Raw genomic sequence first — 27,794 nt, forward strand, 5'->3', positions numbered from 1 at the left:
CGGTAGAATATAAAATGTAGTATAACTCAAATTCCAGAAAAGTTGGTACATTCTTCTAATCTGTGAAAGAATTCGTAAAAAGATTGTGGAATATTTCAAAAACAATTTTCCTAAACATCAAATTGCAAAGGGTTTGCAACTCTCATCATCTACAGCAGCGGTCCCCAACCTTTTTGTGCCACGGACCGGTTTATGCCCGACAATATTTTCATGGACCGGCCTTTGAGGTGTCGCGGATAAATACAACAAAATAAAACTAGTACCGGTACCGAAAAAAAGAAGATTTATTCATAACACACGTGAAAGGACCCAGGAAAACCGAGTAAACGATAAAAACGATGACAAAATAACGCTGAAAACTGATGAAAACCCTGAAAACTATACATTTCACACCTGAGTCTCAACTCTCGCGGCCCGGTACCAAATGACTCACGGACCGGTACCGGCCCGAGGCCCGGGGGTTGGGGACCGCTGATCTACAGTGCATAACGTCATGAAAAGATTCAGAGAAACTCTGTCTCTCTGCATAAGGGACAAGACCTTTATTGGATGCTTGTGGTCTTCATTGGCATGATTGTGTCACCTATATCAGGCAATAAAGGGCCAAATTCCAACACCAAAACTCCCAAAACTCATAACCTCAATGCTCAGATGTTTTCAAAGTGTTTTAAATAAAAAGGATATGCTACACCATGGTAAACATGCTCATCAGTTTGTTACCCGTTGAAGTTCAGGATCTGTCTGGCTGGTTGGGGTTGGCATTCACTCGGCTTTCACCCTGATTTACACACAGATTTGTGCGTACACACCTCTTGCATAAGGCCCAGTCATTTTTTCTTGTTCCTCTCAGATGAGTGTGGACTGTCATTTTCTTCTGTCATTCAAAGCTTTTGTTGTATTTCTTAGGAGAGCAGCCTCCTTCCAATATGGCCCCAGCAGTGCTGAAGTCTCAGTCAAAGACGCTGGTGATTGGAGGGTCTGGTGGGGGTATGATCACAACTGCACTGTCCTCAGTACGTATCCTTGGTAAACACACAAAATGCCATTAAGATAAACAGATGCAGACTGGTGCCCCTCTTTTTGTTTATAGCTCATATCATAGTTACGAGTATCTTCACCCTCATCCATCCTGTAATCATCATTTTCCTTTCTCAACGATTGCTATTTATTCTTCTATTTCTCTTTTAGGCACTCATGAACCACCTTTGGTTTCGAAAGAGCCTTAAGGAGGCAATTGATACTCCAATTGTTTACGTTGATTCTGAAAATAAATTAAGGCTTGAATCCAAGCTTGAAAAGGTAATATATTCAGTACATTTATATGATGAAATAAAAAATGATACTGCTTTTGTTACACATGAATCTATTCTTATCTTTACCCTTTAGGATGTAGTAGATAATCTTGAAGCTAAGGGACATGAAATAGTAAAATTCTACAACACAGTTAACGCTGTAGAAAAGGTGGACAGCTGTATCTCTGCATGGTCTGATGAAAGGAAAAAAGGCAAAGCTGCTGGTTACTGAGATCAGGAATTGGTGATGTTATGCAGTATTGTCTAGCGTTAACAGAGACTCCTCCTTCCACAAAACCACAAAATTTGCATCATCAGTGAAGATCATTAAAATCAAACAAAACAGCCTTTATCTGTGAGTGAGTCCTATGTTCGGTTTATTGTTATATACACATTTTGATCTCTGTTCTTTAATTTGTTAGTTTTCTATTTTAAAACTTTAGGTATACTTCAATATAATAACTGAACTTCAGAAACAAAGTATAATAGTCATCGGCTATCAGCCAAATTCTCATCTTAAATGTTGAAATTGGTTTGAATTTCATAATCATGCGAACAGGAGGGACCAAAAGACTGAAAATTTATGTAATGCTATAAAAAAATATACTTACATTGCAAATAAAAGAAGCATGTAGAGTCCAGGTGGTCCCTTAAATCTGCATTCTTTCTAAGCAGCAGGCCAGCAGGAGGGGATTGTTCTAAATTTATATATCTCCAGTTGTATAAAAGTATATGGCAAGATAAGCTAAGCACTCCTTGCTTCATTCTCATTGTAAACACCTTCCTGACGAGTTTATAAGTTTAGTTCTATTTTTCAAGTATTAATTATATATTATTTTATTACACATTATAGTCATTTTGACTTTCCAGAGGCACAAAGCAGGGTACGCTTTAGGATGGCCTGCCTTATCTGTCTATATCCTGAGTTTGGGTTTTAAAAAAGAAAACAGAAAAAAAAAACGGTAACTGTCAAAATACTGAGGTCAGTGGGTGACTTCTGTTTTGCAAATCTGAAATAAATCAATCTACACAAAGTTAGTTGTCTTTCTGAGATTTTAATTTTCCTTTGCAAAGGAGTCAAACAGCAACATGTACACCACCAGTCTGCTTTTTTTTAATTAATTAATTAATTTAGAGATAGCATTAGAGAGAGAGATAGAGATAGCATTTAGCAGTTAGACTACACGCCTTTGGAGCAGAGGATCGCAAGTTCGATTCCCGCCTGGGGCGTCTGTATCCAGTAAGGGTCCTAAGGCTAGACCCCCTATGCTAAGCGAGCCTACCGCAGACATGAGCGAGACAGATAAATATGAAGGCATGCCGGCTCGGATGTCACCTGGATCAACAAGGTCCGCGTTGAGGGACCAGGGCACCCTGACGAGAAGTTTCTACTGGAACAAGAAGGCATCGGTGGGCAAGACGAAAACAGGGCTTTGTTGGAATGCTACTGGCGGAAGGGGTTACATGAGTAGGATGAGGGACCTATGGATTCTTCGATACCCATCATCCACAATGACGGCGAAACAACTAGTAGCTCAGTGTTCCAACATTTGAAAGAAGCAGCTAGAGATTGACGAGGTAGATATCATCACCCCCACCCGAGATTGGGTACCAAGCCCCAAGTGCGATAGGAGAAGGATCATTGAGTGCAAGAGGAACTGACCTGAAAGATAGGCTCATGGCCAAGCTTGAAACCTGGATCCCTCGTAGCCGGTTACCAAGACTAGAAGGTCTGCTAGATGATGTTAATGCAGCACTACGGATGATACCTACAGCCACAAATACGGAGCCTAACATGCTGATCTACAATACGGCAGCAGTGATCAGTGAAGTTGAACAGTAACCCTCCATGGAGAAGGAGGCTAGAGGCTAAGATCAAGGTAGCACGGAGGGAGGTTAGCCAACTGTCGGAGTTGCAGAAAGGCACGATGAAGAAGGTAAATGGTAAATGGCCTGCATTTGTATAGCGCTTTTCTAGTCCCTAAGGACCCCAAAGCGCTTCACACTACATTCAGTCATTCACCCATTCACACACACATTCACACACATTCAGGTGCCCAAGAAGTACAGGAAGCAGTCCATACCTGCGGAGCAACGACTCACAACCTTGGCCAGCCGCTTGAGGAGGTACACCAGAGAGATAGAACTAGCCAAGGTGTCCTCTCAGTGGCAGGGGAACAGCACCACCAAGGCTGGAGACAGATGGGACATATGGGAGAAGGACGCAACCCATAATGGCAATGCTCAGTGGCTAGTGGATCTGAAGGCAGACTACAGCGACCTCCCTAACAGGGTCCAGTAACCATCACAGTGGCAGATAGTGGCAGATATACAAGAAAGGGTCTCCAGTATGAAGATTTGGACAGCACCAGGCCCTGATATGGTTCACGCCTACTGCACTCCACGAGAGCCTGGCAGCACATATGAACCAGCTGCTAGTTGACGAGAGACACCAGAGACACAGAATGGCTAGTACTGATCCTCAAGGACCCCAAGAAGGGACCGGTCCCCTTCGACCAATAACCTGCCTCAGGACCACGTGGAAGCTCCTGTCAGGCATCATAGCAGCTAAGATGAACAGGCACATGGGTCAATACATGAGTGGCAAGAATACCAGAGGTGCAAAACACCAGCTACTGGTAGACCAAGCAGTCAGCCGAGACTGCAAGACCAGACTGACCAACCTGTGCACTGCCTGGATTGATTACAAGACGGCCTATGACTGAATGCCCCACAGCTGGATACTGGGATGCCTAGAATTGTACAAGATCAATGGGACCCTAAGAGCCTTCATCAGGAACTCAATGGGGATGTGGCGTACAACACTAGAGGCCAACTCCAAGCCCATAGCACAAGTCACCATCAAGTGTGGGATCTACCAAGGAGATGCTCTGTCCCCACTGCTGTTCTGCATAGGCCTTAACCCCCTCAGTGAGATCATTGACAAGACTGGCTACGGATACAGACTACGGAATGGAGCAGTTGTCAGCCACTGTACATGGATGACATCAAGCTGTATGCCAAGAGTGAACGAGACATCGATTCACTGATCCACACCACCAGGATATACAGCACTGACATCGGAATGTCGTTCGGACTGGAGAAGTGTAGTCGGATGGTAACAAAGAGAGGGAAGGTAGTCAGAACTGAGGGGCTCGAACTACCAGAAGGCAACATTGCAGACATAGAGGACAGTTACAAGTACCTGGGGATCCCGCAGGCGAATGGGAACCATGAAGAGGCCGCTAGGAAAGCTGCAACCACCAAGTACCTGCAGAGGGTCAGGCAAGTCCTGAGGAGTCAGCTGAACGGTAAGAACAAGTTCCTTGTTTCCTGTGCTGCTACCTGATTGTTGTTCCAGTGGAGATGGGTCTGGGCTCTGGCAATTTATCATCCTCTCAGGGGCTCCTCGATAAAGAGTCCAACATCTGCACCTGAGAGATACGTGCTGCAAGAAATGGGAAAATGTCAAAAAAATCTCACTTCAACGATCCGCCCAGGATGTCATTACCCCTGGGTTACATATATTGTCTGGAGGGGGAGATGTTGTAGCTAAGCCCAAGAAGACAACATGCCGCTCTTTTCTTCCAGATGAAGTGATTAAGCGCCAGTCACCCACCCCACGACTTTTGAAACCACCCAAGGCCAAGCCATGGCTCATGTTTTCTTTGACGATAAATCCATGCAGGTTTTGTCTGTGACAGTATAATCTAACTAGTCTGTATTGGGAGGGTTTATCTCTGCTACGTCAGAGAGTCAAACCTTAGCTGAAGTGTTTGTGTCGAATAAGAGTATTTGGAGCTCTCAGACACACCCGTTCTTCATTTCCCCATGCTCAGGTTGTCATATTCATATTTAACGCTAAATGAGTACACTCTAAACAGAGCAGTCCCAGTCATGTGTGCAGTCTTAAACAAGCTTGTTTTAATTGATTTGGCATTCACGACCTCCACGTTGTGACAAATGCACTTGTTTGTCTGAGTGACGAGAGCTTATCACAAGATCTCTATCAAAATACAAGGATTATGTCACTTAATTATAGTAGGAGCCATTAAAAGCTCCATGCTTTATTTAACAGAGTAAAACAGATTTGCTGGATTTAATGCTAAACACAGCAACTCAAAGGAAATTGGATGTAAATTATAGCTTGAATTTAATTTTTGAAACAAGATTTTTTTGTTAATATACTCTGGCGTCTTCACCTGCAGTAGATGGAGCATCTTATCTGTCTCTTTGTACATAACTCTCCCTCCCTCACTCTCTTTCTCATCGCGCCTCTTTCCAGTGGGGTGTGCAGGTCTCTCCATACCACTGGCTCTGCACATGGTGAAAATTAGTGAAGGAAACCAAGAGCCCAGCAGGAGTGGGCTGGGGCCCTGACATTCTATTGGCCTTGGGGTGGGGCGCTGCCTGTCAGTGGTCGCTCTATGAGGGCTGTCCGCCTTAAAAAATCTATTTGTTTATCCCCGTGTGCGGTCCGGCTTCAGATCCTGGGCCCTGCTGCTCTCTACGCACCAGGGACCTGGGCTGTTGCCGCTAGCAACAGATAAAAATTGCTGTTAACCACAGCAGGGCCCACAACACATCAATCAACCGGTCTGATAAAGGCTGCAGGCTTCTTGGGCCCCGGCTGAATGGTGCAGTTGAAAATCCTTTTCCAGTGGCTGAGCACACAGAGCCGTGATGATAGAGGCCCGCTATCATTCAGAGTCGAGGAGGGAAACTTCATTTTCAGCAGTGCAGTTCAGGTTTTTTAAAGGAGACGCTTTAAAATGGCACCAAACAAAAACGGAAGTGGTCATTTAAATAAAAAAGTGACACTGTGAATTAGTGTTGACTGGGCTTAAAATGTTTATAAAAATATAAAAATGTAAAAGACGGCACAGTTTAGTTGTTTGTATGAACTCTTAATTCCTCTCAAAGCTGCCTAAAAGTTGGGACATTCGGCTTCACAAAGTTCCACATACCCCATTCGTTAAGACTGAATTGAGATCAACTGCTAGACTAAACTCTTTACCCCAATGGGCCAAACTGGCATTAGAACAAAACATTTTTTTCACCAGGGGTGACTTCAATGGTTCATTGTAACCTTTTGCGGCCCAGTTCCACGATTCTTAAAGCAGATGCAGTGCTGATGACTTTGGTGCCCCGTAATAAAAAAGAACAATACTGATCTTTTCTTATATTAAATCCAGTTAATGTATTCCCAGCTCTATGTTATTGGCCTTGTAGCTGTAAGTTGGAGCTGGAGTTATTCCAAATGAAACCCACAGTCTCATGGGTAACAACATTATTTTTATCCCCCGAAGCCCAAGCTTGATTATCATCCTTCTTAGTTTGTCCTGGATGCACTGTCCCCTAACTCACCTGCCCCACTTTAAACAAATAGCCCTATAATGTAACAATCAAACAACGCTCTGAGGATTTGTTTACTGCAGCCTTTTTCCCCATTAAGTTTCACTAACACTGCAGAAAAAAAGAGTGGTAATTCCACTTTATCATATGTTACATATACCACAATCAAGCAGCAATTACATGCTCCTTCCATTTGTAAGACCTCCCATTGCGAAAATGACACTTTTTCCATCGTATAGATCTCTTGTACAGAATGTATCCATTCTTCTATCATTGGTGGTTCAGGCTTAAGCCATCTTCTCGTAAGAGGCTTTTTACTTGCGGCCAGAAGGATATACAGGAGTCTTCTGTCATTGGAATTCAGTTTATCCACTGGTGCATTGCACAAAAATATGGTCTCAAAAGTTGAAGGAAAAACAAATGAAAAAACATTTTGTAAATGATCATGGATTAGAGACCAGCTTCTTCAGTTCTAAGGTCAAATGGTGGGGAGTCCCAGATTTAAACCTAGTGGGAGTATCCCCCTGCAGAGGGACAAAAGGACCCCCTGATGATCCTCTAATCGCCTGAGCCAAGGTGTGAAACTGGGTGTGGGTCCCAATCAGCCAGGGTTTCGGATGAGCTCGTTGTGAAACCTGGCCCCACCTTATCATGCGAATTCCTGAGGTCAGATGGCCCAGGATGTAAGTGGGCGTTAAGGCGTCTGGGGAGGGAACTCAAAACTGGATTATAGATGTGCCAGTAACACCTAGGAAGAGACTAGGTGACAACCAAGAAATGTTTGGTGACCAATGGAGAGACAGATGACAGCTCGGAAAGACGGCTCCAGGGGCAGGGTGGGCTAGCATCCCGGTCTGCAGTTTTCATGAGAAAGCACCCCAAAAAGCTACGGAAAGCCCTAAAGAAAGATACCCCCAGGAGATCCCGAGAGGGGGGGAGGATGAGGTCTCCAATTGGACGGACTCAAGGTTAACGACCAACGCAATGGAAAGGACTACGAGTAAGACATATCTGCGGCAAGCTGTGTAAGAACCAGCGTGGCCTAAAGGTCCATCAGGCCAGAATGAAATGTTTGGAGCGGGAGAGTGAGGTGCAACGTACAGGTCCTGAACCTGGTGAGACGCAGGAGGAGCCCGGCCAGGAGGCACCCCACAGAGCCCAGTCCCTCCACGCACCGGACTCTTCCAATCCAAGCAGTGTAGTTCCACAACAGTGGATTAAGTGGCCCCCAGCCAGCAGCCGGAACGAGTGGCAGAAGTTTGATGAGGATGTCTCCAACATCATACAAGCTGTGGCCAAAAGAGATGCTTACAGCAGGCTTAAAACAATGACCACCATCATAGTCAGCTACGCCTCAGAAAGGTTCGGCCTGACCGAGAAGTGTAACAACAAGACCCCTTACACCATGAACCGCAGGGCCATGAAGATTCATCGACTGTGCCAGGAGCTTAGGAGCCTTAAGAAGCAGTTCAAGAACGCTGATGCGGAGGATAAGCAAGCGTTAGAGGAACTGCATAACATCTTGCAGAAGAAGCTGATTACCCTCTGTAGAGCAGAATGGAACAGGAGGCGGGGAAGAGAGAGAGCCAGGAAACGTGCAGCTTTTATTGCTGATCCCTTTCGCTTTTCCAAACAATTGCTTGGGGTTAAGCGAAGCGGCCAGTTGGAGTTTCTCAGCAAAGGAGGTGAATAACTTCCTTCATGAGACCATGAGTGACCCACTGAGGGAGCAAGACTTGGGACCGAACGAAGCTCTCATCAACCCTGCCCCACCATCACTAGAGTTCAAGTTGACGGAGCCAAGTTTGAAGGAGGTGTGTGAGGTCATCAAGGCAACCCGCTCAGCATCCTCCCCAGGACCCAGTGGCGTACCCTACCTTGTTTATAAGCGCTGCCCAGAGCTGCTTCGCCACCTGTGGAAGATCTTAACCCTTTAAAGCCAATCGGAGCAGGCACGCTCCGTTTTGCGTAACTATTTTTAAATCACTGTAGAACCGGAACTGCGTAAGCTATCGCAATAATTTTTTTTGCATATGAAACCGGAGGAGTTGTACTTACATCTTATGCCATCAGCTTGTCCTAGGTCCCGGTTTCCTTCCACACATAGCTTTGCAAATATTGCATAAAAAGCGCTTGCAGGAACAAAAACATAATATTCCAGAAACAGTGTTACGATCAGCTGTTCGTAACACTTCTCACATTGAAACAGAAGTCAGCACGAACGATCGCATGTCCGCTATTTCCTGCCCGAAACCGGAAGTGACGTCATTTTCGCGGAAAATGTAGTTTTTTATTTGTAGGCCTTAAAAGCCTATACTGGTGTTTTTATAAGTCATGTTTGACTCCATGCTTTTCTGAATAGTTTCTGGGATGCTTAGAACTCGAATTGCACTGCTGGAAATAGTTTATTTTGATGCACATGCTGTTTTCTTTGCAAATTTGCATCATAGGATTGTTTTTCGTTTTTCCTGCAGTATATAAAAATTGGTGTATCTCAAAAATAAAACTATGAAGACACTCAAAATAAATTTCCTGTTGTTGTAAACTATTCTTTGCAACTTTTTTGTATTTAAAGTTTTGAGGGATAAGCCTCTTAAATTTCTTCAAGTAGAAATTTATGTAAAAAAAACAAAAAAGATTTTCAATTTTTTTGTAGTTTATTGCACTTTTTTGCAATTAATGTAGTTACTATGGACTTAATGCATACATATTATTAAAATATGGGCTATAACAGTTGTATTGATGTATAGCAACTTGAAATGCTCCCAAAAATGGCACTACAGCATGTAAAAATATAAAGTAAGCTCTGGCGGACTTGGTTCTATTGTAGGTCTTAAAGGGTTAAAGGTGATATGGCGGAGAGGGAGAGTTGCTGATCAGTGGAGGTGCGCAGAGGGAGTCTGGATTCCCAAAGAGGAGGACTCGAAAAACATAAATCAGTTTCGGAGCATCTCGCTATTGAGCGTGGAGGGGAAGGTGTTTTTTAGTGTTGTCTCCCGGAGATTGACCGAGTTTCTCCTTAGAAACAATTACATTGATCCATCAGTTCAGAAGGGGGGGATCCCAGGAGTTCCTGGTTGCCTAGAGCACACTGGCATAGTTACACACCTTATGTGAGAAGCCCATTAGAACAGCTGCTGGGGTTTGGGATTTGTTTAACCTGAGTAGCAAAAAGACCGCGGGTGGGTTGAAAATGATGTGCCGGTCTAGTGATCCTGACCTCGCTGTCTGCTATGGAGCTGGCGGGTCACAGACGTCTCCAAAAACGTCGGAGCGTGTTTGGAAATATATGATATCTTGATAAATCGAGCAGATATTTGAAGTTTACACAGCTACATTCTCGCTTGAAAATAACTTAAAAGTTTATTTTGTGACCCAGAAAGAGTAATAAGAGTAATATTAAAACTAAGTAGCTGCCACCATTGTTGGAAACTAGAATTGGCTGGGATATGGTGGGCCACGAAGGATACATCCGACCCATCCTTTAAATCTGGGGAAAAGAAGGACGCATTTGTCGGCTGCATTTGGAGGAGTCTATTGTCTGTGTTCCCCTCTGTTCTCTGTCGTGTTCTTCCTCATTGTAGGTATTGGATCCAGCTGTCTGTTTGTCTTACTTACAGTGAGTCAGTTTATTTTATGTTTGTGGCTTTTTAGCTGGGTCTTTTGCCTTTTCTTGCCTGTTTTTTCCATCATTAAAGCTGTGATTTTTAGTTCAGTTCTGTGTTGCAGAGTCCTATATTTTTGGGCACTAATGAACAAAGCAAGGCTTTGTGAAACACTGAAATTGTATTATTTGTATTGCAGTATTACAACTAGTCTTTAAGTTCTTTGAGTTATTGTTAGCAGTCCCATAAACAAAACACTGGTGCACATTGCACAGTCTCTTCAAGGTGAAAGCTTATTAAATAAAACAGTCTTGGGATGAGCCGTTGTGAGAATATTTACCATGTCTGCTGGAGAAGTGGAAACAGTACATTTGGGAGAAACAGCCATGGTTTTAGAAGTCTTTGGAGGCAGCTCACTAAACTCAGAGTCAGACCATCCAGGGACACAGACAAACTCAGCAATTGCAGTAACACAGTATTCTGTCTTGGGATGAGCTGACTTAGAATTGTCTTAGAATGTATTGTTGGAGGAACACAAAATGCAGCTTCAGAGAGCTGGGAAACACACAGTACAGTGTCTTTGCGAGCCAGCTTTGCGTTACAATAAACAGAATAACTTACATCATAATCAAAGCATTCAGATACAGAAAAGGAAGAGGCAGACTCGAATCCCTGTGAGGAGAGGTTAGCAGTCTCTGTCTTTATAATTCCTGGCTCGGAAAGAGGTGGAGAGGCACAGGCTCTTAAGTCCATAACATTGGAATGAATGTCCGCGAATGTCAGAGGAGGCCAGTAATGATGGCGGTGTTGTGGAAAATTCTTTATCCTCTGACCATATTGCTGCCAGGAAGGAAGCAGGAGACGGTGGTCAGACCGGAACATGGAGGAGGAGAGATCCTAGAGCCACAGCTTGAAAACAAAAAAAAAGACCCTTGCTCTGCTGTGGGTGAGGTGATGTGGAGAGCTTCCTCTGTTGCTGCTGTTGCGATATGGAAGCACATTTCTGCTGCATCGGCGCAGAGGGCTCTGTCTGCTGCCGGTGCGTGGAACCCAGGGAGCGGACGAGATTGGCAAGCTCCTGGGCTTGGATTGCTTCCTATGCCTGGCTCAGATCATGGACAAAGTCCAAAAAACCCGGAGAGCTAGCACAGGTAGGGACTTTGTTCAAGGATTGCTGCGATGGTGTTAAGTGCTACAGAAATTGTCCGCGAGTCCGTGGCATGGGTAATTTGCTTCACAAGCCTCTGTACGCGAAGATGATCCTTCTTTCAGGCTGAGTCCGCTGGGTCCATGCTGTGGTCGCGTTGTTCTGTCCTGATTTGCTGTGCGGCAGGCAGGATGAGGACCCAAACGCAGGACTCGGAACATGGAAAAGTAAACTTAAAACAGCATTTGCTGGAAAAACTCCACACTGAATACAGGAAAACAAAACAAGAAACTAGAAACATGGAAACTAGGGAACTAAACTAGGAGAGAGAACTAGGAAAATACTAGGGGCACAGAGAAACATACACAGCACTGAGGAGGTTTGATGGTATAACACAACAACAAACCGGGGAAGACTAAGGACTAACATACACAGGCAGGATAATGAGAGGATGGGGAACACGTGGAAACACAGCTGGGACTAATCAGATGTATTGAGGGTGGGAATTAAAACTCAAAACACAGGAAACAGGAGACAGGAACAGAGACGCAGACTTGACAAGGGGAGACAGCTGACTGGGGAGACACAGGAGGAGCTACACAGGAAACTAGACAAGGGGGGTGAAACACAGGGGAGGCATGGAGGCAAAGAACCAAAGAACTAGAAATTCCAAAAGATATGACAAGATTTTAGCCAAAACAAAGAATATGAATAAAGAACAACAAAAACACAAACATAAGCCCTGCACATTAACAAATAAAGCAACTTAACATAGAATCTTCTGGTTTAAACTATTTCTTTAACATTGAACTAATCCAGTGACAGTTGTCTGTATTTCCACTGTTGTTTCTTATGACATGAATATTATTCCATAGACACACACACTGCAGAGAGAGGTCCCTGTCTTCCCCACAACATTTAGCCTTTAGCAGGTAATGCATTACACATGAGGCTACCTTCTTAAATGGAAATAAGAAAAGTTTAAATGTAACATTTAAACTTTTTTTTTATTTTTTAAGCTTGGGGGAGCCACAGCTTAGGTGTGAAATGCGTGCATGCAGCTCCAGAGTCACGGGTTGCTAACCACTGCACTAGATGAAGCTAAAGTAATGGGTCTGTTTTGAAAATGGTATTTTTTTCTGTACTCTTCTGTACTTTTTATTTAAATGTAGGGAGCTACTTCTATTTATGTAGGGAGTAAAAGTAAACACTTTAAAAATATGTATACTTAAGTAAAGTACAGATACATGAAAATTCTACAGTAATACAGTACAGTAATGAAGTATTTGTACTTTGTTACTTCCCACCTCTCATACAGTCAGAAAATATTATGAGGGAAAATGCCAGTGGCCTCCACCTGTAAATCTAGTCCTGTTTTCAGGGTTTTGTCATTGTTGACACTGCTTGAAGCTATACTCTGATTAGAAAAAGTGTTCCTTTAATTTTCAAAAAACGTTTACAATCATATTGCTCTGCCTGGTTGCTATAATTTTCTTTGTTGTACATCAGAGGCCCAAGTGCCTATACTCTGCACTGGCTGCAAACTCTTTAAAATGTTCACTGGACAGTGGGTGACATTTATTTTTTGACACACTTTGTTCTGTTTATATGTACTAACAAAGGCTTTATACGACACATGTAGTTTTCTAAGAGCAAACCTAAGCACTAAAATATCTCTGGAAGCTCATTAACCCATGACATCATGCATATCCAAACAAAGGAAAAATGTACTAAAGTTATAATGGTGAACTCTTTTAGGGAAATACTAAGGAAAAACGGCTCTGCAGTAGATGCTGCCATTGCTGCGCTGCTGTGCACCTCCATCATCAACCCACAGAGTGCGGGAATCAGAGGAGGGTCCATATTCACAATTATGGACGTCTCTGGTAAAAAAACACCCACATTCCCCACATTCTAATGCAGCAGCTCAGCTTTACTGGAGAATCAAGTAATTATATCTAATCTTTTCAAAGGTAAAGTAATAATAATCAACTCCAGAGAGACTTTCCCCAGAAACGTGACCCCTAATCTGCCTATGTCATGTGCTGACACCACAGACTGGAAGCAAGGTAGGATAACATAATACCATTATTTAAAGACCTGCATCAAAGGGCACGAGACAGTTAATTGTGGGTTCTTAAAAATAAGGTCCCTGTTGGCAAATGAAATATTGATCAGCATACTGATTTATTCTGCTTTACAGGCACCTGGTTACATTAGGATGAATATATTTGCATCATACTCTTATGCTTACCACAGTGCTGAAGTGAACAAGAAAAGGAAGCCCCTATTTTTGCTTTGGAATCTGTTTGTTATATTCTGTTTGACTTTGTTGTTGTTTTCTATTTAAATATTATGTTTACTTATCTTAGGTTGTGTTTACTTTGTCAGTTTTGGTTTCCCCAGCTGTGTTCCATCACACTAATAACCTCCTGTTTATATTTAAGTCCTCAGTCTCCCTCCACTTTTTGTTGTGTCGTATGCTCATGCTGTGTGTTCCCCTGTGTTCTGGAGTGTTTGTTTTGTGTTTTGCTTGTAGTTTCAATTTTTCCTTTTTTTTTTTTTAGTCAGTTAGCTTGTAGTTTGTTTTGGGGTGGTTTTTTTGGCCAAACAATCTGAAACCATCTCCACAGTGCCACCTGCTGTCCAATTAGACTATTTCCACATTTGATAATGCCATTCTGTGAATGACTCAGACAAGCCCTGCATATTACTATCACACACACAACACTATCAATAACTGTGATCAGCACATTTTTCTGGAGAAATCCTTGCACAAGCAAGAAAAGAAAAGTAAGAACAGCTGTGGCTGTAAAGAACATCAGAATCACAAAAAGAAAAGAAAGAAAGAGGAGGGAGGCAAAGCATCTGTTAACAAATTCATTTTCAGACACATTGTCCTTAATTTCTGAAACAGCCAAAAAGAGTGAAGTAGTAACAGGTGATATGAGGTGAGCTCATCAGAAGCAGCTTTAGGAAATACCATCAAGCATCACACCAACTTCACAGTTTTCATGTTTCACTAACAGCCTAGTACATTTGAAAGACTTCCAGGCTGCCATTGATAACAATTCTATCTTTTGCGTTTGATGATGTGAAAATCTTAAAACCGCAACTGCAAGCACCTATTGCTTCTGCCAGTGTAAAACTTAAAATGCTAACTGTAAAGTAGCCAGCTCATAACACAACTGCTGACTGTAAGGGGAGGGGGGGCGCTACTATAGGCAGGCCACTGTGAGCTACTGTACCAGGTGAAATGTAGAGCATTTAGTGTGCTTAGTGTGGGTAGTCCATAGCCCTTTTTTACACTTGCCCAAAAGGGCAAAAGTGCTAGGGAGGCACATCTACACTGAACAAAAATATAAACGCAACACTTTTGTTTTTGCTCCCATTTTTCATGAGCTGAACTCAAAGATATTAAACATTTTCTACATACACAAAGGACCCATTACTATCAAATATTGTTCACAAATCTGTCTAAATCTGTGTTAGTGAGAACTTCTCGTTTGCCGAGATAATCCATTCCACCTCACAGGTGTGGCATATGGCATATGTGGCATACAAGGTGCTGATTAGACAGCATGAATATTGCACAAGTGTGCCTTAGACTGCCCACAATAAAAGGCCACTCTGAAATATGCAGTTTGATCACACAGCACAATGCTACAGATGTCCCAAAACCAGTCAGTATCTGGTGTGGCCACCATTTACCTCACACAGTGTGAGGCAAATGGTGTGCATTGGGCATAGAGTTGTTCAGGTTGTTGATTGTGCGATGTGGAATGTTGGTCCACTCCTCTTCAATACTTGTGCAAAGTTGCTGAAAATTTCCAGGAACTGGAACATGCTGTCATATACGCCGAGCCGAGCGTCCCAAACATGCTCAATGGGTGACATGTCTGGTGAGTATGCTGGCCACGCAAGAACTGGGATGTTTTCAGCTTCCAGAAATTGTGTACAGATCCTTGCAATATGGGGCCGTGCATTATCATGCTGTAACATGAGGTTATGGTCATAGATAAATGGCACAACAATGGTCCTCAGGATCTGCAATGCACTCGTGCAGTCAGGTCCAGACCCTGATGAGGACGGCGAGCATGCAGATGAGCTTCCCTGAGACAGTTTCTGACAGTTTTTGCAGAAATTCTTTGGTTATGCAAACAAATTGTTGCTGCAGCTGTCCGGGTGGCTGGTCTCAGGCGATCCTGGAGGTGAATATGCTGGATGTGGAGGTCCTGAGCTGGTGTAGTAACATATGAGGCCGGTTGGATGTACTGCCAAATTCTCTGAAACACCTTTGTAGATGGCTTATGGCAGAGAAATGAACATTTATTTCACAGGCAACAGTTCTGGTAGACATTCCTGCAGTCAGCACGCCAACTGCACGCTCCCTCAAAAGCTGCGGCATCTGTAGCATTGTGATGTGTGATCAAACTGCATATTTCAGAGTAGCCTTTTATTGTGGGCAGTCTAAGGCACACCTGTGCAATATTCATGCTGTCTAATCAGCACCTTGACATGCCACACCTGTGAGGTGGGATGGATTATCTTGGCAAATGAGAAGTTCTCACTTACACAGATTTAGACAGATTTGTGAACAATATTTGATAGTAATGGGTCCTTGTATATAGAAAATGTTTAAGATCTTTGAGTTCAGCTCATGAAAAATGTACTTGGGGCCTGCATGACATAAATGCGAGTTTGTCCCGCCCACGTTTCCTCTGCCTTTGGCTGACATGATCATTATTGCTGGGAAAGACTGTATCACAGTCAGCTGATTCTCTTCATGTCTGACATTGAAGGCATGTTTTATTAAGTTTGGGTTCCTCCCGAAAACAAATATGCTGAGATTTGTGTGTGTTGTAGTGTGTTATAACTCAAAGAACAAGATTTAACAACCGGCAATTAGGCAAATTAGGCTCTTGGTTGTTTTTCTGCTTGTGTTTTATTTGATAATTTCTAGTTCTGTTACTGTGCCTCCCCTGTTTTCCACATTTCATGTCTATTCCACATTGTTTTCATGTTCATTTATCTCCTTTGTCCATTTTCTGTGATTCCATTCAGTCTCCCCAGTCGGCTATGTTCTCATGTCTCATGCCCAGTGACAGGCCCACGTTGTAGTGTGCGTTACATGTTTCTCTCGCATCCCATTTTAGTGTGTTCAGATTTCCGTCCTCCCATCTCGTTATATATTATCTCTCCCAGCAGTGTTCCCCGTGTTTCCACATATCTCGTCTCCACTCTGTATATTTAAGCCCTCTGTCTTCCTCTGCTTGTTGTCGTGTCGTCCCAGTAGCTGTGTTTTCTCCGTGCTCTTTTCAGTTGCTTTCAGTTTTTTAGTACTTCGTTTCCTAGTTTGCAGGTCAGGTCATGTTTTCCTATATCCTGTATTTGAATTTTGTCACAACAAAATAGAGCTGCCTCCCTTAGTTTATCCCTCTACATTCGAGTCCAGCATTTGTGTTCAACTTCTGCCTGCCGCATAGCTCAACTTGACAGTGTAATAAAAAATTCAATAATTAGACATCCCACGCATTGCTAATACATCAATAAGGTATGAAATACACCCACAATGTGAATTCAAAAATATGAGGAGCAAACAAATGAATGGTTCACTCTTTGTCTTTTAGGGAGTTATATTTAGATAAAAATGGGAACCTGCTTAAGACCGGTGATACTGTGAAATTTGAGAAACTGGCTGACACTTTGGAGATGATCGCAAACGAGGGACCAGATGTGTTTTACAACGGAACAATAGCAAAGAATTTAATCAGTGACATACAGAAAGCAGGTATTGTCAGAGAGGTTTTATCCTCCTCTCTTGTCTGACCATTTTCTATGTCTGCCAGACACAATGCGCTAATTACAAATAAACAAATCAATTAGCTCTGTGAATCTCTGCCATGATCCCTCATAGGCTACACTGTGATCTGTCTGGATCCATTTAAAGTCTTGATTGATTGCTCGCTTCGGTTTGGAGTCCATTCCAAAACGCAAAGTGAAACGCTGCACAGGAAAACGCTGCTCCGCCAGCAGCCTAGCACCAACTGCGCGGTGGAGGCTAACACCAACAGGGGCAGTTAAGCTAAGTTCAAGTCGGCAGAGAACGGAGCTAACTAGCAGCAGCTAGCTAGCCCAACTCAGCAGAGGTGTTCTCAGTGAGGTGAAGAGCGTAAGAACTGAGGGATGACTGTGACAGCGGCTATATGTCGCAGGCACAGCCGTGCACGTGTCATCACACATCATCTGATGTGAATAAAGGTTTCTTCAGCCAGGACACACGAGGGCGTGATATCCCATACTTATGCGTTGTACCGAGTGAATCGACTGAAAGAGAACAGGAAAACACCACCGTGTAATCCATTCATTTCAACAAAGTAACTGTATTCTGAATACCACCTTTTTAAACGGTAACTGTAACAGAATACAGTTACTCATATTTTGTATGTTAAATACGTAATGGGGGTACATGCATTCCGTTACTCCCCAACACTGCTTACAGTTTACTCAAAACACGAGCAAATGTATGTGTGACTTTCCAGCCCTGACTACCCATTATCTATCTAACCAGATAGCGGATGGATTGGGGTTCCTGGGGAAATTCGAGGTTATGAAGCGGCACACCGCGGCTTTATGGGAAGTTGCCGTGGGCCGACCTCTTTCAGCCTGCCATCAAATTAGCCAGAGAAGGATTCCCTATTCCTTACTACCAAGGTCAACACATCCCACGCATTGGCAACACGTCACTACGGTATGAAATACACCCACAATGTGATTTCAAAAATACGAAGAGCAAACAATGAATGTTTCAGCTTTATTTCACTGTCTTTGTCTTTTAGGGAGTTATATTTAGATAAAAATGGGAACCTGCTTAAGACCGGTGATACTGTGAAATTTGAGAAACTGGCTGACACTTTGGAGACGATCGCAAACGAGGGACCAGATGTGTTTTACAACGGAACAATAGCAAAGAATTTAACCAGTGACATACAGAAAGCAGGTATTATCAGATGGGTTTCATCCTGCTCTCTATTCTGACCATTTTCTATGTCTGCCAGGCACAGTGATCTAATTACAAATTAAAAAATCGATTGGTTTTGGAAAAATCTAACATGATCCCTCACAGGCCACACTGTGATCTGTCTCGATCCATTCAAAGTCTTGATTATGAAATGCATTGTGTTCATTTTTCTTCAACAGAATCATTTGTTTCACTGTTTTTGCTCAGGAGGAACACTCACACTGGAGGACTTGGCATCGTATCAAGCTAATGTGACTGATGCGTGGAATATTTCTTTGGGAGAGTACCGGATGTACTTCCCTCCGCCTCCTGCAGGGGGAGCCATCATCAGCCTCATCCTCAACATCATGAAAGGTTCCTGATTGTTGCTTCTAGCATGTAGAGTTTGTTTCATATAAGAAAAGGATCCTTCTCAATCTTTACAAATGTGATACACTAAGAAATGATGTTTTAAAAGAAATAACAATTATTTATATTTTCAGGATACAAAATGAATTCAGAACCTAAGACGACTGATGAAAAGATTTTGTTTTATCACCGTTATATTGAAGCTTTAAAATTTGCCAATGGATTAAAGAAACATATCAGAGATCCAAAGTTCAACTCAGATAAAGTAAGTATCTGAAAATCCTACAGATTTGCACCTGCTTTGTTGCATATAGTATGATTCTATTTAAGTGACTAAATGGGTAAAAGGTGCAATACCACATGAGTCTCTGCTCTGCCTGAACCCACTGCTCCACCCCTGTCTGCAGCTCATCCACAAACCACATCCCACCACAGTCTGTTTATGCACACTGATAATGAGTTGTGGCTTGAAGTTTTTTTGTAATATCTCTGAGCATTGCACAGTCGGACTTTGGGTTAATTTGCTGCGGTGAGATTGTGACTTTGTGTTAATGATCAGTTTATCAAGGGCATTTGCATATCACTACATGGCTGCTACTTACCCTTAAAGTTCTTATAGAGGCTTATTATAACAATAATTAGTTACACCTTTTCATCATGTCTGGACAGCATCAGTATCACACATTGGTCTGTGCTGGCTGAAGATGCTTCTGCTGTGTTCGTTACCAGCAGCATCAGTGATGCATCAATGATCAAAATTCTGTTAATATTTGGCTGTAATTTGTTAATTTTCTTGATATCAATGTATTTTCTGTAATGTGCTTATTTAATTATGGGTCTTAATTCTCTGTATTTCACACAGATGGCAAAGAATTTGACAGAGGATAGCTTTGCCAACCACATACGGAGCTTGATCAGCAGCGACAAGACTCATGATCCCCAGTATTACAGCAAAAACTCATATCTGGACAGCATCGGCACCACACATGTATCTGTGCTGGCTGAAGATGGATCTGCTGTGTCTGTCACCAGCAGCATCAACGATGAGTCCGTACCTGCATCATTCTGTTTCACTGTTAGAAACCAGCTGACTTTTCCACAACAGTGTGACAGGGTTTAGACCTAGTTCATTTAATGTTTATTCTTTACAGATTTGGGTCCAATGTCCTCTCTTCAAGCACTGGAATCATCCTCAACAACCAGCTCTCTGACTTCTGTGGTAGAGCTGATAACATTTTTCATGGTAAGGGATCAGCAGGATTCCTTCTAAATTTAATATTTATTAACAAATATTCTGGACTTCAGTTCTGATTTTTATAGTGCTAATTCGCAGTTTTACTTTATCTGCTAAACTGATGCGTTACACATGGGTAACCCTTGTGGTGTCCTCAGATCAAAACTGGTCCCTAGGTGAATGGCAAAAGAGCATATGGGAATTCCGAGGACATATACTTGATAAATATGCATGCAAATATATAGGCAAATATAAGAAATTTGAAAGAAAAAAACAACATCTGGGCAAACTGCACACCATGAATTTTTAATCTAATAGTACCAAAAAAAAAAGCACCATTGAAGAAATAAGAAGAGAAAATGGCATTTCATAATTCATTGTGATGCATCATGTGTTGTTGATCATGAAAATGGTCAACAAAACTGCCAAAACAAAGCACATCAGGTAAATATGGAATAAATTGCATTTTCTATTTAATGTCATAGCCTGCTAAAATGTTTTCAATGTTCAAAAACAGGCACAGTTGAGCTCTGAGTGAACTTCTATTAACACAAATTATATAAGCTCTCTAAATCTGTCCTGTCTTCCTCACCTCACTCTTCTGCTAGTCACAGCAGATGACTGCCCTCTCTGAGCCTGGTGCTGTTGGAGGTTTCTTGCTGTTAAAAGGGAGTTTTTCCTTCCGTCTGTCACCAAGTACTTGCTCATAAGCGGCTCATCTTATTGGTTTTGTCTCTATTGAAGGGGGTTATCCTTATAATATAAATGTGCTGTTGTGATTTAACAGTATATGGATATTTATACTCATTTAAATATATACATAGGGCACCACAGTGGTGCGGTGTTGCCTTATAGCATGGAGGCCCTGAGTTTGATCCCACCACCACACAGGTGGTGGGATCAATATCTGTTGTAATTCCAATTTAACTTCTGGTCAGCTGGGATAATTGATGGATGCAAAGAATTTTACTTTGGTTACTGAGATTCTGAATAACGAGTTTTAAAGGAGTTACACTGGATCACCATATAGTATGAAAATATGAGAAAATAATATGCATTAATTTTATATTGGCTTGCGGACAAATTTACTAATTGGGACAAATTTTTGTACTAAATGTAATTAGTAATAACCAGCATTACAAACTATTCCACAATATTAACCTGAAATGAAAATACAGAAGAACGCCAAACATTATTAACTGATAGATCATGAGCAGTCCCTGCTTCAATGAAGATACCGTTACTGTGACATGTGGGGAAATTTATATATTGTTCAGTTTTTTCTTTTCTAGTACATAGCATCATTCAAACATTAATCATTAGTCAGTCTGCCCCAGGGCAGCTGTGGCTACAACTGTAGCTTGCCTCCACCAGTGTGTGAATGTGAGAGTGAATGAATGGTGGAATTGTACAGCGCTTTGAGGGCCCCAAAAAGCGCTATATAAAATGCAATCCATTATTATTATTATTATTATTATTATTAATCTAACACACTGTGACAGTCTCGTTAATAGCTGCACTTTGACAGACATTTCACTAGGGCTGGGCGATATGGCCTAAAATCCATATCATGGTATAATGTGAAGCATGTGCGGTAACAATATACTATATATCGCGATATAGTCTTTTCTTCTGTATAACGTATTTTACACACTATAAGGCAAAATGATCAGCGTTGCTGCTTTACTAGGTGTACCAATTAAGTTTAACATCCAGGCATCCATGAAAACAGAATTTATTAAATTCAACAGAGTTAGAGGTTAGCAGGAAGTTAGCTCGGTAGTTTCCCCCTAAACATAATATACCATGTTCTGACTGAGAGATTTCTGAAATAATTAAAACATACAGCTCTGCTATCACTTCCAACATAAATGAAGACAGAAAACTAAACAGCAGTGACTTTTGTAGTTGAACTAGCTGGTAAATAATGATGTCCTACGTAATCGCTAGCAATGCAGCTATGTTAGCATAACATTAACACAGTGAAGCTGAAGGATGGCCACTAACTTTTTCCCATTTGATAGAAGTTAACGTGAGGGTTTCTGGTGGTTAGGGACAAATACAATCACATGGCAGGATGATGTAAACGGACCAAACTTCAGTTTGGAGAACAACTGAGATAATCTATCCACAATACGAGGTTAGTCATTAATATACTGCAACAACATGGGAATAGAGCAACTGCGAGAGAATTCAGCATTAATGGATCAATGGTACGGAAGTGGAGGAAGCGCAGTTTTTGGCTTTCCCCATATTCCAAAAGTGCTTTGTCTCTTTGCTATTAATGTTGCCCGGCATAATTTGCAGATGATGTTGTTCGCTGCAGCTGCAATGCTTTCGACGAAAACAGGCGCAGCTTGATGACACCATCAACATGCGCTATCGCGGTAGAGCGGTATAGTCAAAATCTCTACCGTTGGCCAAATTTATATCATTTCTACCATATACCGTTTATACCGCCCACCCCTACATTTCACTTTTGTTTGATACAGATTCAGTAGAAAGCACTCACTTGTTGCGTATGCACTTTCATTTGTTGATAAGCATGGGCAGAGGCACTTCTAAATTTGTTTGTAGAGCATAAAAAATCCAGGTATGAAAATACTGCATAAAAATACAGTCACTGATTTGTGTGTGAAACATTTGTATTAATGATTTATGCACAAATATGTGTGTACAGACTGATTTCTGTTTTCTAGTTTTGTCCTGCAAAACCATTGAAAAAATGGTTTTGTTGTCCTGGTATTTGTTGTATTTCTCAGGGGAGCGGCCTCCCTCCAATATGGCCCCATCTGTGCTGAAGTCTCAGTCGAAGATGTTGGTGATTGGAGGGTCTGGTGCTGAAATGATTCCACCGGCAGTGGCTTCGGTACGTATGCATGGTAAACACACAAAAGTGTCATTACATATTAAATAAATTAGCTGTTAAAGCTTGCATCATAGTAACAAGATTCTTCACCCTAATTTATCCTGTAATCATCACGTTGTCATCTAATTTTCTTTCTCTTCAAGGCACTCATGAACCACCTTTGGTTTGGAAAGAGCCTTAAGGAGGCAATTGATACTCCTGTTGTTCTTGTAGACTCTCAAAGTGAAATAAAACTTGAATCCAAGCTTGAAAAGGTATTATATTCAGTGTATTTAAATGATAAATTAATCATTTCTACAGCTTTTGTTACATCTGAGTCTCTCTCCTCTTTGCCTTGCAGGATGTAGTTGATGGTCTTGAAGCTAAAGGACATAAAATAGCAAAATTCTACAACACAGTTAATGCTGTGGAAAAGGCGGGCAGCTGTATCTCTGCATGGTCTGATGAAAGGAAAAAAGGCAAAGCAGCTGGTTACTGAGACCAAGAGTCAGTGATGTTAGTTATACAGCATGGTCTTAAGGTTATGGACACTGCTGTAGCTACAACATTGGTCCATCTATATTCATCTGTTACGTGATAATACATTCATTCTTTACTCATATGCAGTGTTGGGCAAGTTACTTTTGAAAAAGTAATTAGTTACTAGTTACTAGGGATGGGTATTGTTTCGGTTTTATCCAATACCGGTGCCAAACCGGTACTTTTGAAACTGTGCTGCTTAAACGGTGCTCGAACCGGTGCTTAAAGAATGGAGAAAACAAACTTTGTCCAAAAGCCTCTCATGTTTAGCTGTTTTTTTGTAAAAAGACAACAATGTTAGCCTTTTCTGCAGCTATAGGGCATATATGGTATCACTCTTGGCTGGAAGCAGTGCTTAAACAACGGAAAAAACACAAACTTTGTCCAAAAACCTCTCATGTTTAGCTGGAAACAGGGAGTATCTGCCATCAAACAAGAAGACAGCCGCATGTAACTACAACGGTGTTTGCTAGTTAACCTTACATGCATTAATTTAATAACGTGGTTAGCCTACTCAACGTAAATTACACACGAACAACATTAAACTACTCGCCCAGAGAAGAACTGCCATCATCATCCGTCATAATTTCTGCTACACTGGCAGGGCTAGGGGCCAGGACTCTCCTCTTCGGGTTCTTGGGGGATGTTGCTAACTCTGTCGAATTCCACGGAATACGTCTATGCTAGGTGTTATGCCTGGATTGAGCGAAACATAACTATAAATCTGCTTGTACAACAGTTTGATCACTTTGCAAAATTTGTTTCCAAATCCATAAAGTTCTAAAGATCGAAATAGAAAATTATGGTCTATTGAATCAAATGCTTTAAAAATGTCAATAAATAATATCAAACTTTCTGAATTGATAAAGGATCGGTAGTCAATCATATCTATTAATCTTATGTTATTATGAATCTGCCTTCCTTTAATAAACGCTGATTGACACTCATCAATTAGTTTGGTTAAGACGCTCTTAATCCTATTTGCATATGCTAAGGCTAATAATTTATAATCATTACATAAAAGTGTTATGGGTCTCCAATTGTCTAGCACTTGTAAATTTTTGTTTGGTTTGGGCAATAAGGTTATTAATCCTGTTTTCATTGTTGGGGATAGTTCTTCATTTATTAAACAATCCAAAAAAGCATTAAATAACAAATCTTTAATGTCTTGCCAAAAAGTTTTATAGAATTCAATCGTTAGGCCGTCAATTCCAGGTGATTTTCCATTTTTCATTTGTTTTAGAGCTGTTTCTAATTCAGATATATTCAAATCTTCTTCTAACCATATTTTATCTTACTCTTCCAATTTTTTTACCTGGTCTTTAATCATATCAAAAAAGATGTCCGCATTCTCTTTTTCGGTTCTTGGTTTATACAGATTACTATAGAATATGTTAATTTCCTAATGGTAATGGTTCCTCTATCATAATGCCATCCTTACTCAATTTAGTTTTTTTTTTTCTTTGTTTGTCTACGCTTCTCAAGACTATAGAAATAAGATGAATTTTTTCCCCCATGTTCAATCCACTTGGCTTTGGACCTTACATATGCTCCTTTAGCCTTAATCAAGTACACCTCATCTACAGGGAGTGCAGAATTATTAGGCAAATGAGTATTTTGTCCACATCATCCTCTTCATGCATGTTGTCTTACTCCAAGCTGTATAGGCTCGAAAGCCTACTACCAATTAAGCATATTAGGTGATGTGCATCTCTGTAATGAGAAGGGGTGTGGTCTAATGACATCAACACCCTATATCAGGTGTGCATAATTATTAGGCAACGTCCTTTCCTTTGGCAAAATGGGTCAAAAGAAGGACTTGACAGGCTCAGAAAAGTCAAAAATAGTGAGATATCTTGCAGAGGGATGCAGCAGTCTCAAAATTGCAAAGCTTCTGAAGCGTGATCATCGAACAATCAAGCGTTTCATTCAAAATAGTCAACAGGGTCGCAAGAAGCGTGTGGAAAAACCAAGGCGCAAAATAACTGCCCATGAACTGAGAAAAGTCAAGTGTGCAGCTGCCAAGATGCCACTTGCCACCAGTTTGGCCATATTTCAGAGCTGCAACATCACTGGAGTGCCCAAAAGCACAAGGTGTGCAATACTCAGAGACATGGCCAAGGTAAGAAAGGCTGAAAGACGACCACCACTGAACAAGACACACAAGCTGAAACGTCAAGACTGGGCCAAGAAATATCTCAAGACTGGTTTTTCTAAGGTTTTATGGACTGATGAAATGAGAGTGAGTCTTGATGGGCCAGATGGATGGGCCCGTGGCTGGATTGGTAAAGGGCAGAGAGCTCCAGTCCGACTCAGACGCCAGCAAGGTGGAGGTGGAGTACTGGTTTGGGCTGGTATCATCAAAGATGAGCTTGTGGGGCCTTTTCGGGTTGAGGATGTAGTCAAGCTCAACTCCCAGTCCTACTGCCAGTTTCTGGAAGACACCTTCTTCAAGCAGTGGTACAGGAAGAAGTCTGCATCCTTCAAGAAAAACATGATTTTCATGCAGGACAATGCTCCATCACACACGTCCAAGTACTCCACAGCGTGGCTGGCAAGAAAGGGTATAAAAGAAGAAAAACTAATGACATGGCCTCCTTGTTCACCTGATCTGAACCCCATTGAGAACCTGTGGTCCATCATCAAATGTGAGATTTACAAGGAGGGAAAACAGTACACCTCTCTGAACAGTGTCTGGGAGGCTGTGGTTGCTGCTGCACGCAATGTTGATGGTGAACAGATCAAAACGCTGACAGAATCCATGGATGGCAGGCTTTTGAGTGTCCTTGCAAAGAAAGGTGGCTATATTGGTCGCTGATTTGTTTTTGTTTTGTTTTTGAATGTCAGAAATGTATATTTGTGAATGTGGAGATGTTATATTGGTTTCACTGGTAAAAATGAATAATTGAAATGGGTATATATTTGTTTTTTGTTAAGTTGCCTAATAATTATGCACAGTAATAGTCACCTGCACACACAGATATCCCCCTAAAATAGCTAAAACTAAAAACTACTTCCAAAAACATTCAGCTTTGATATTAATGAGTTTTTTGGGTTCATTGAGAACATGGTTGTTGTTCAATAATAAAATTATTCCTCAAAAATACAACTTGCCTAATAATTCTGCACTCCCTGTAGTTGATTTTGTAAAGATTGTAAGCATTCTGACTCTTCTGCAGTCATACAAGGCTTACCACATAATAAATGTATTTGTTCGATTAGATTTTTCTGTTCACATATGCGTAGGGCAGACACTTTCTTTCCCGTTTCTATAGCTAGTTGTTTGACACTATATTTAAACCATTCCCATTTACTGACATTAGTTATCATCATATTGTTAATTTCTAATTGAATTTTTTAAACTTGTGTACAGAAATCTTTGTTTTGTAATAAACTATTGTTAAATTTCCATAAGTTCTCAGATCTTTGTTGTTTACGTAGAGATAATGAGAGACTTATGAGACAATGATCAGTAAGTGGGGTTGATTGGGTTTCACATTTAGTAACATATGATGATACTGTTTGGGAGACAAGCCAATAACATACGTTCTTATTTGTTGGACTAAACCAAGTGTATTTCTTCGTATTTGGGTTTGTCATCCTCCAATAATCCATCATATTAGTTCTTGTACAAAAGAGTCACAAATAATGCAATCGTGTTCTGGTTGCCTGTCAAGCCATGAGTTAGGTGCCAGGTTAAAATTGCCTCCAGTTATTACCTGGGTAGAACCATATGTATTACTCCAATTTGCAATTAATTTACTTAAGTTTAACCTCATGTTTCTATTTAGAGACCTGTTATTGTATCCATACACGTTGATAAGAATAATTTTCTGTTCGCAGACTTCTACCAACACCATGATCCAATGTCCCATTCCATCGCTTTTATGATCAATAACCTTCCCTGCAAATTTGTTGAATAAGATCATAACTCCTGCTGAGTGAGTAGTACCATGTGAATAAAGAATACTTTCTCCCCATTGATGTTTCCAAAACATTTCCTCTTCCTTACTAGAATGTGTTTCTTGTAAAAACAGAATGTTTGCCTTAATTTCTTTGCAGAATAGAAACATGGCTTTACATTTGACATTGTTTTTTAAGCCTCGAACATTTACAGAACTTAATAGAACAGCCATATATAAGATGAAGAAAAAACAAAACAAAAACAAAATACAAAACAAGAACAGTATCGGCTAGGCACCGACAAATGTAAAACACTGGGTGCGAATAACGTTACAGGTGCTTGTGAAGGGCATGGCTGCAGGAGACAAGTCCGTTTCTGAGTTACTCAGAGAAGTTGCTAACCGCTTAGATTGTACGTCTTCACCTCAGTCTGAGAGAGTATTGCAGCAGTGTACTGGAGATGAAGTGGTCCCTGGTCCAAGTTGTCATCAAAACAGCACA

The 27,794-nt window shown here is 41.4% G+C and overlaps 1 protein-coding gene and 2 pseudogenes across 1 annotated transcript; all 3 read left to right on the forward strand.

Moving 5' to 3' along the window:
* Window positions 1-476: 476 nt before the first annotated feature.
* On the forward strand, window positions 477-1,638 carry LOC120731503 (glutathione hydrolase 5 proenzyme-like). Its single transcript, XM_040028540.1, has 3 exons — window positions 477-1,013; window positions 1,189-1,299; window positions 1,387-1,638. Exons 1-3 carry the CDS (start codon window positions 927-929, stop codon window positions 1,522-1,524), a joined length of 336 nt encoding a protein of 111 aa, XP_039884474.1. The 5' UTR covers window positions 477-926; the 3' UTR covers window positions 1,525-1,638.
* Window positions 1,639-7,620: 5,982 nt separating this feature from the next.
* LOC120731414 lies at window positions 7,621-9,000 on the forward strand (annotated as a pseudogene).
* Window positions 9,001-13,140: 4,140 nt separating this feature from the next.
* On the forward strand, window positions 13,141-23,555 carry LOC120731484 (annotated as a pseudogene).
* Window positions 23,556-27,794: the final 4,239 nt, after the last annotated feature.

Source organism: Simochromis diagramma, unplaced genomic scaffold, assembly GCF_900408965.1.
Source record: "Simochromis diagramma unplaced genomic scaffold, fSimDia1.1 OVJJ01000781.1, whole genome shotgun sequence".
Taxonomy (NCBI): Eukaryota; Metazoa; Chordata; class Actinopteri; order Cichliformes; family Cichlidae; genus Simochromis; species Simochromis diagramma.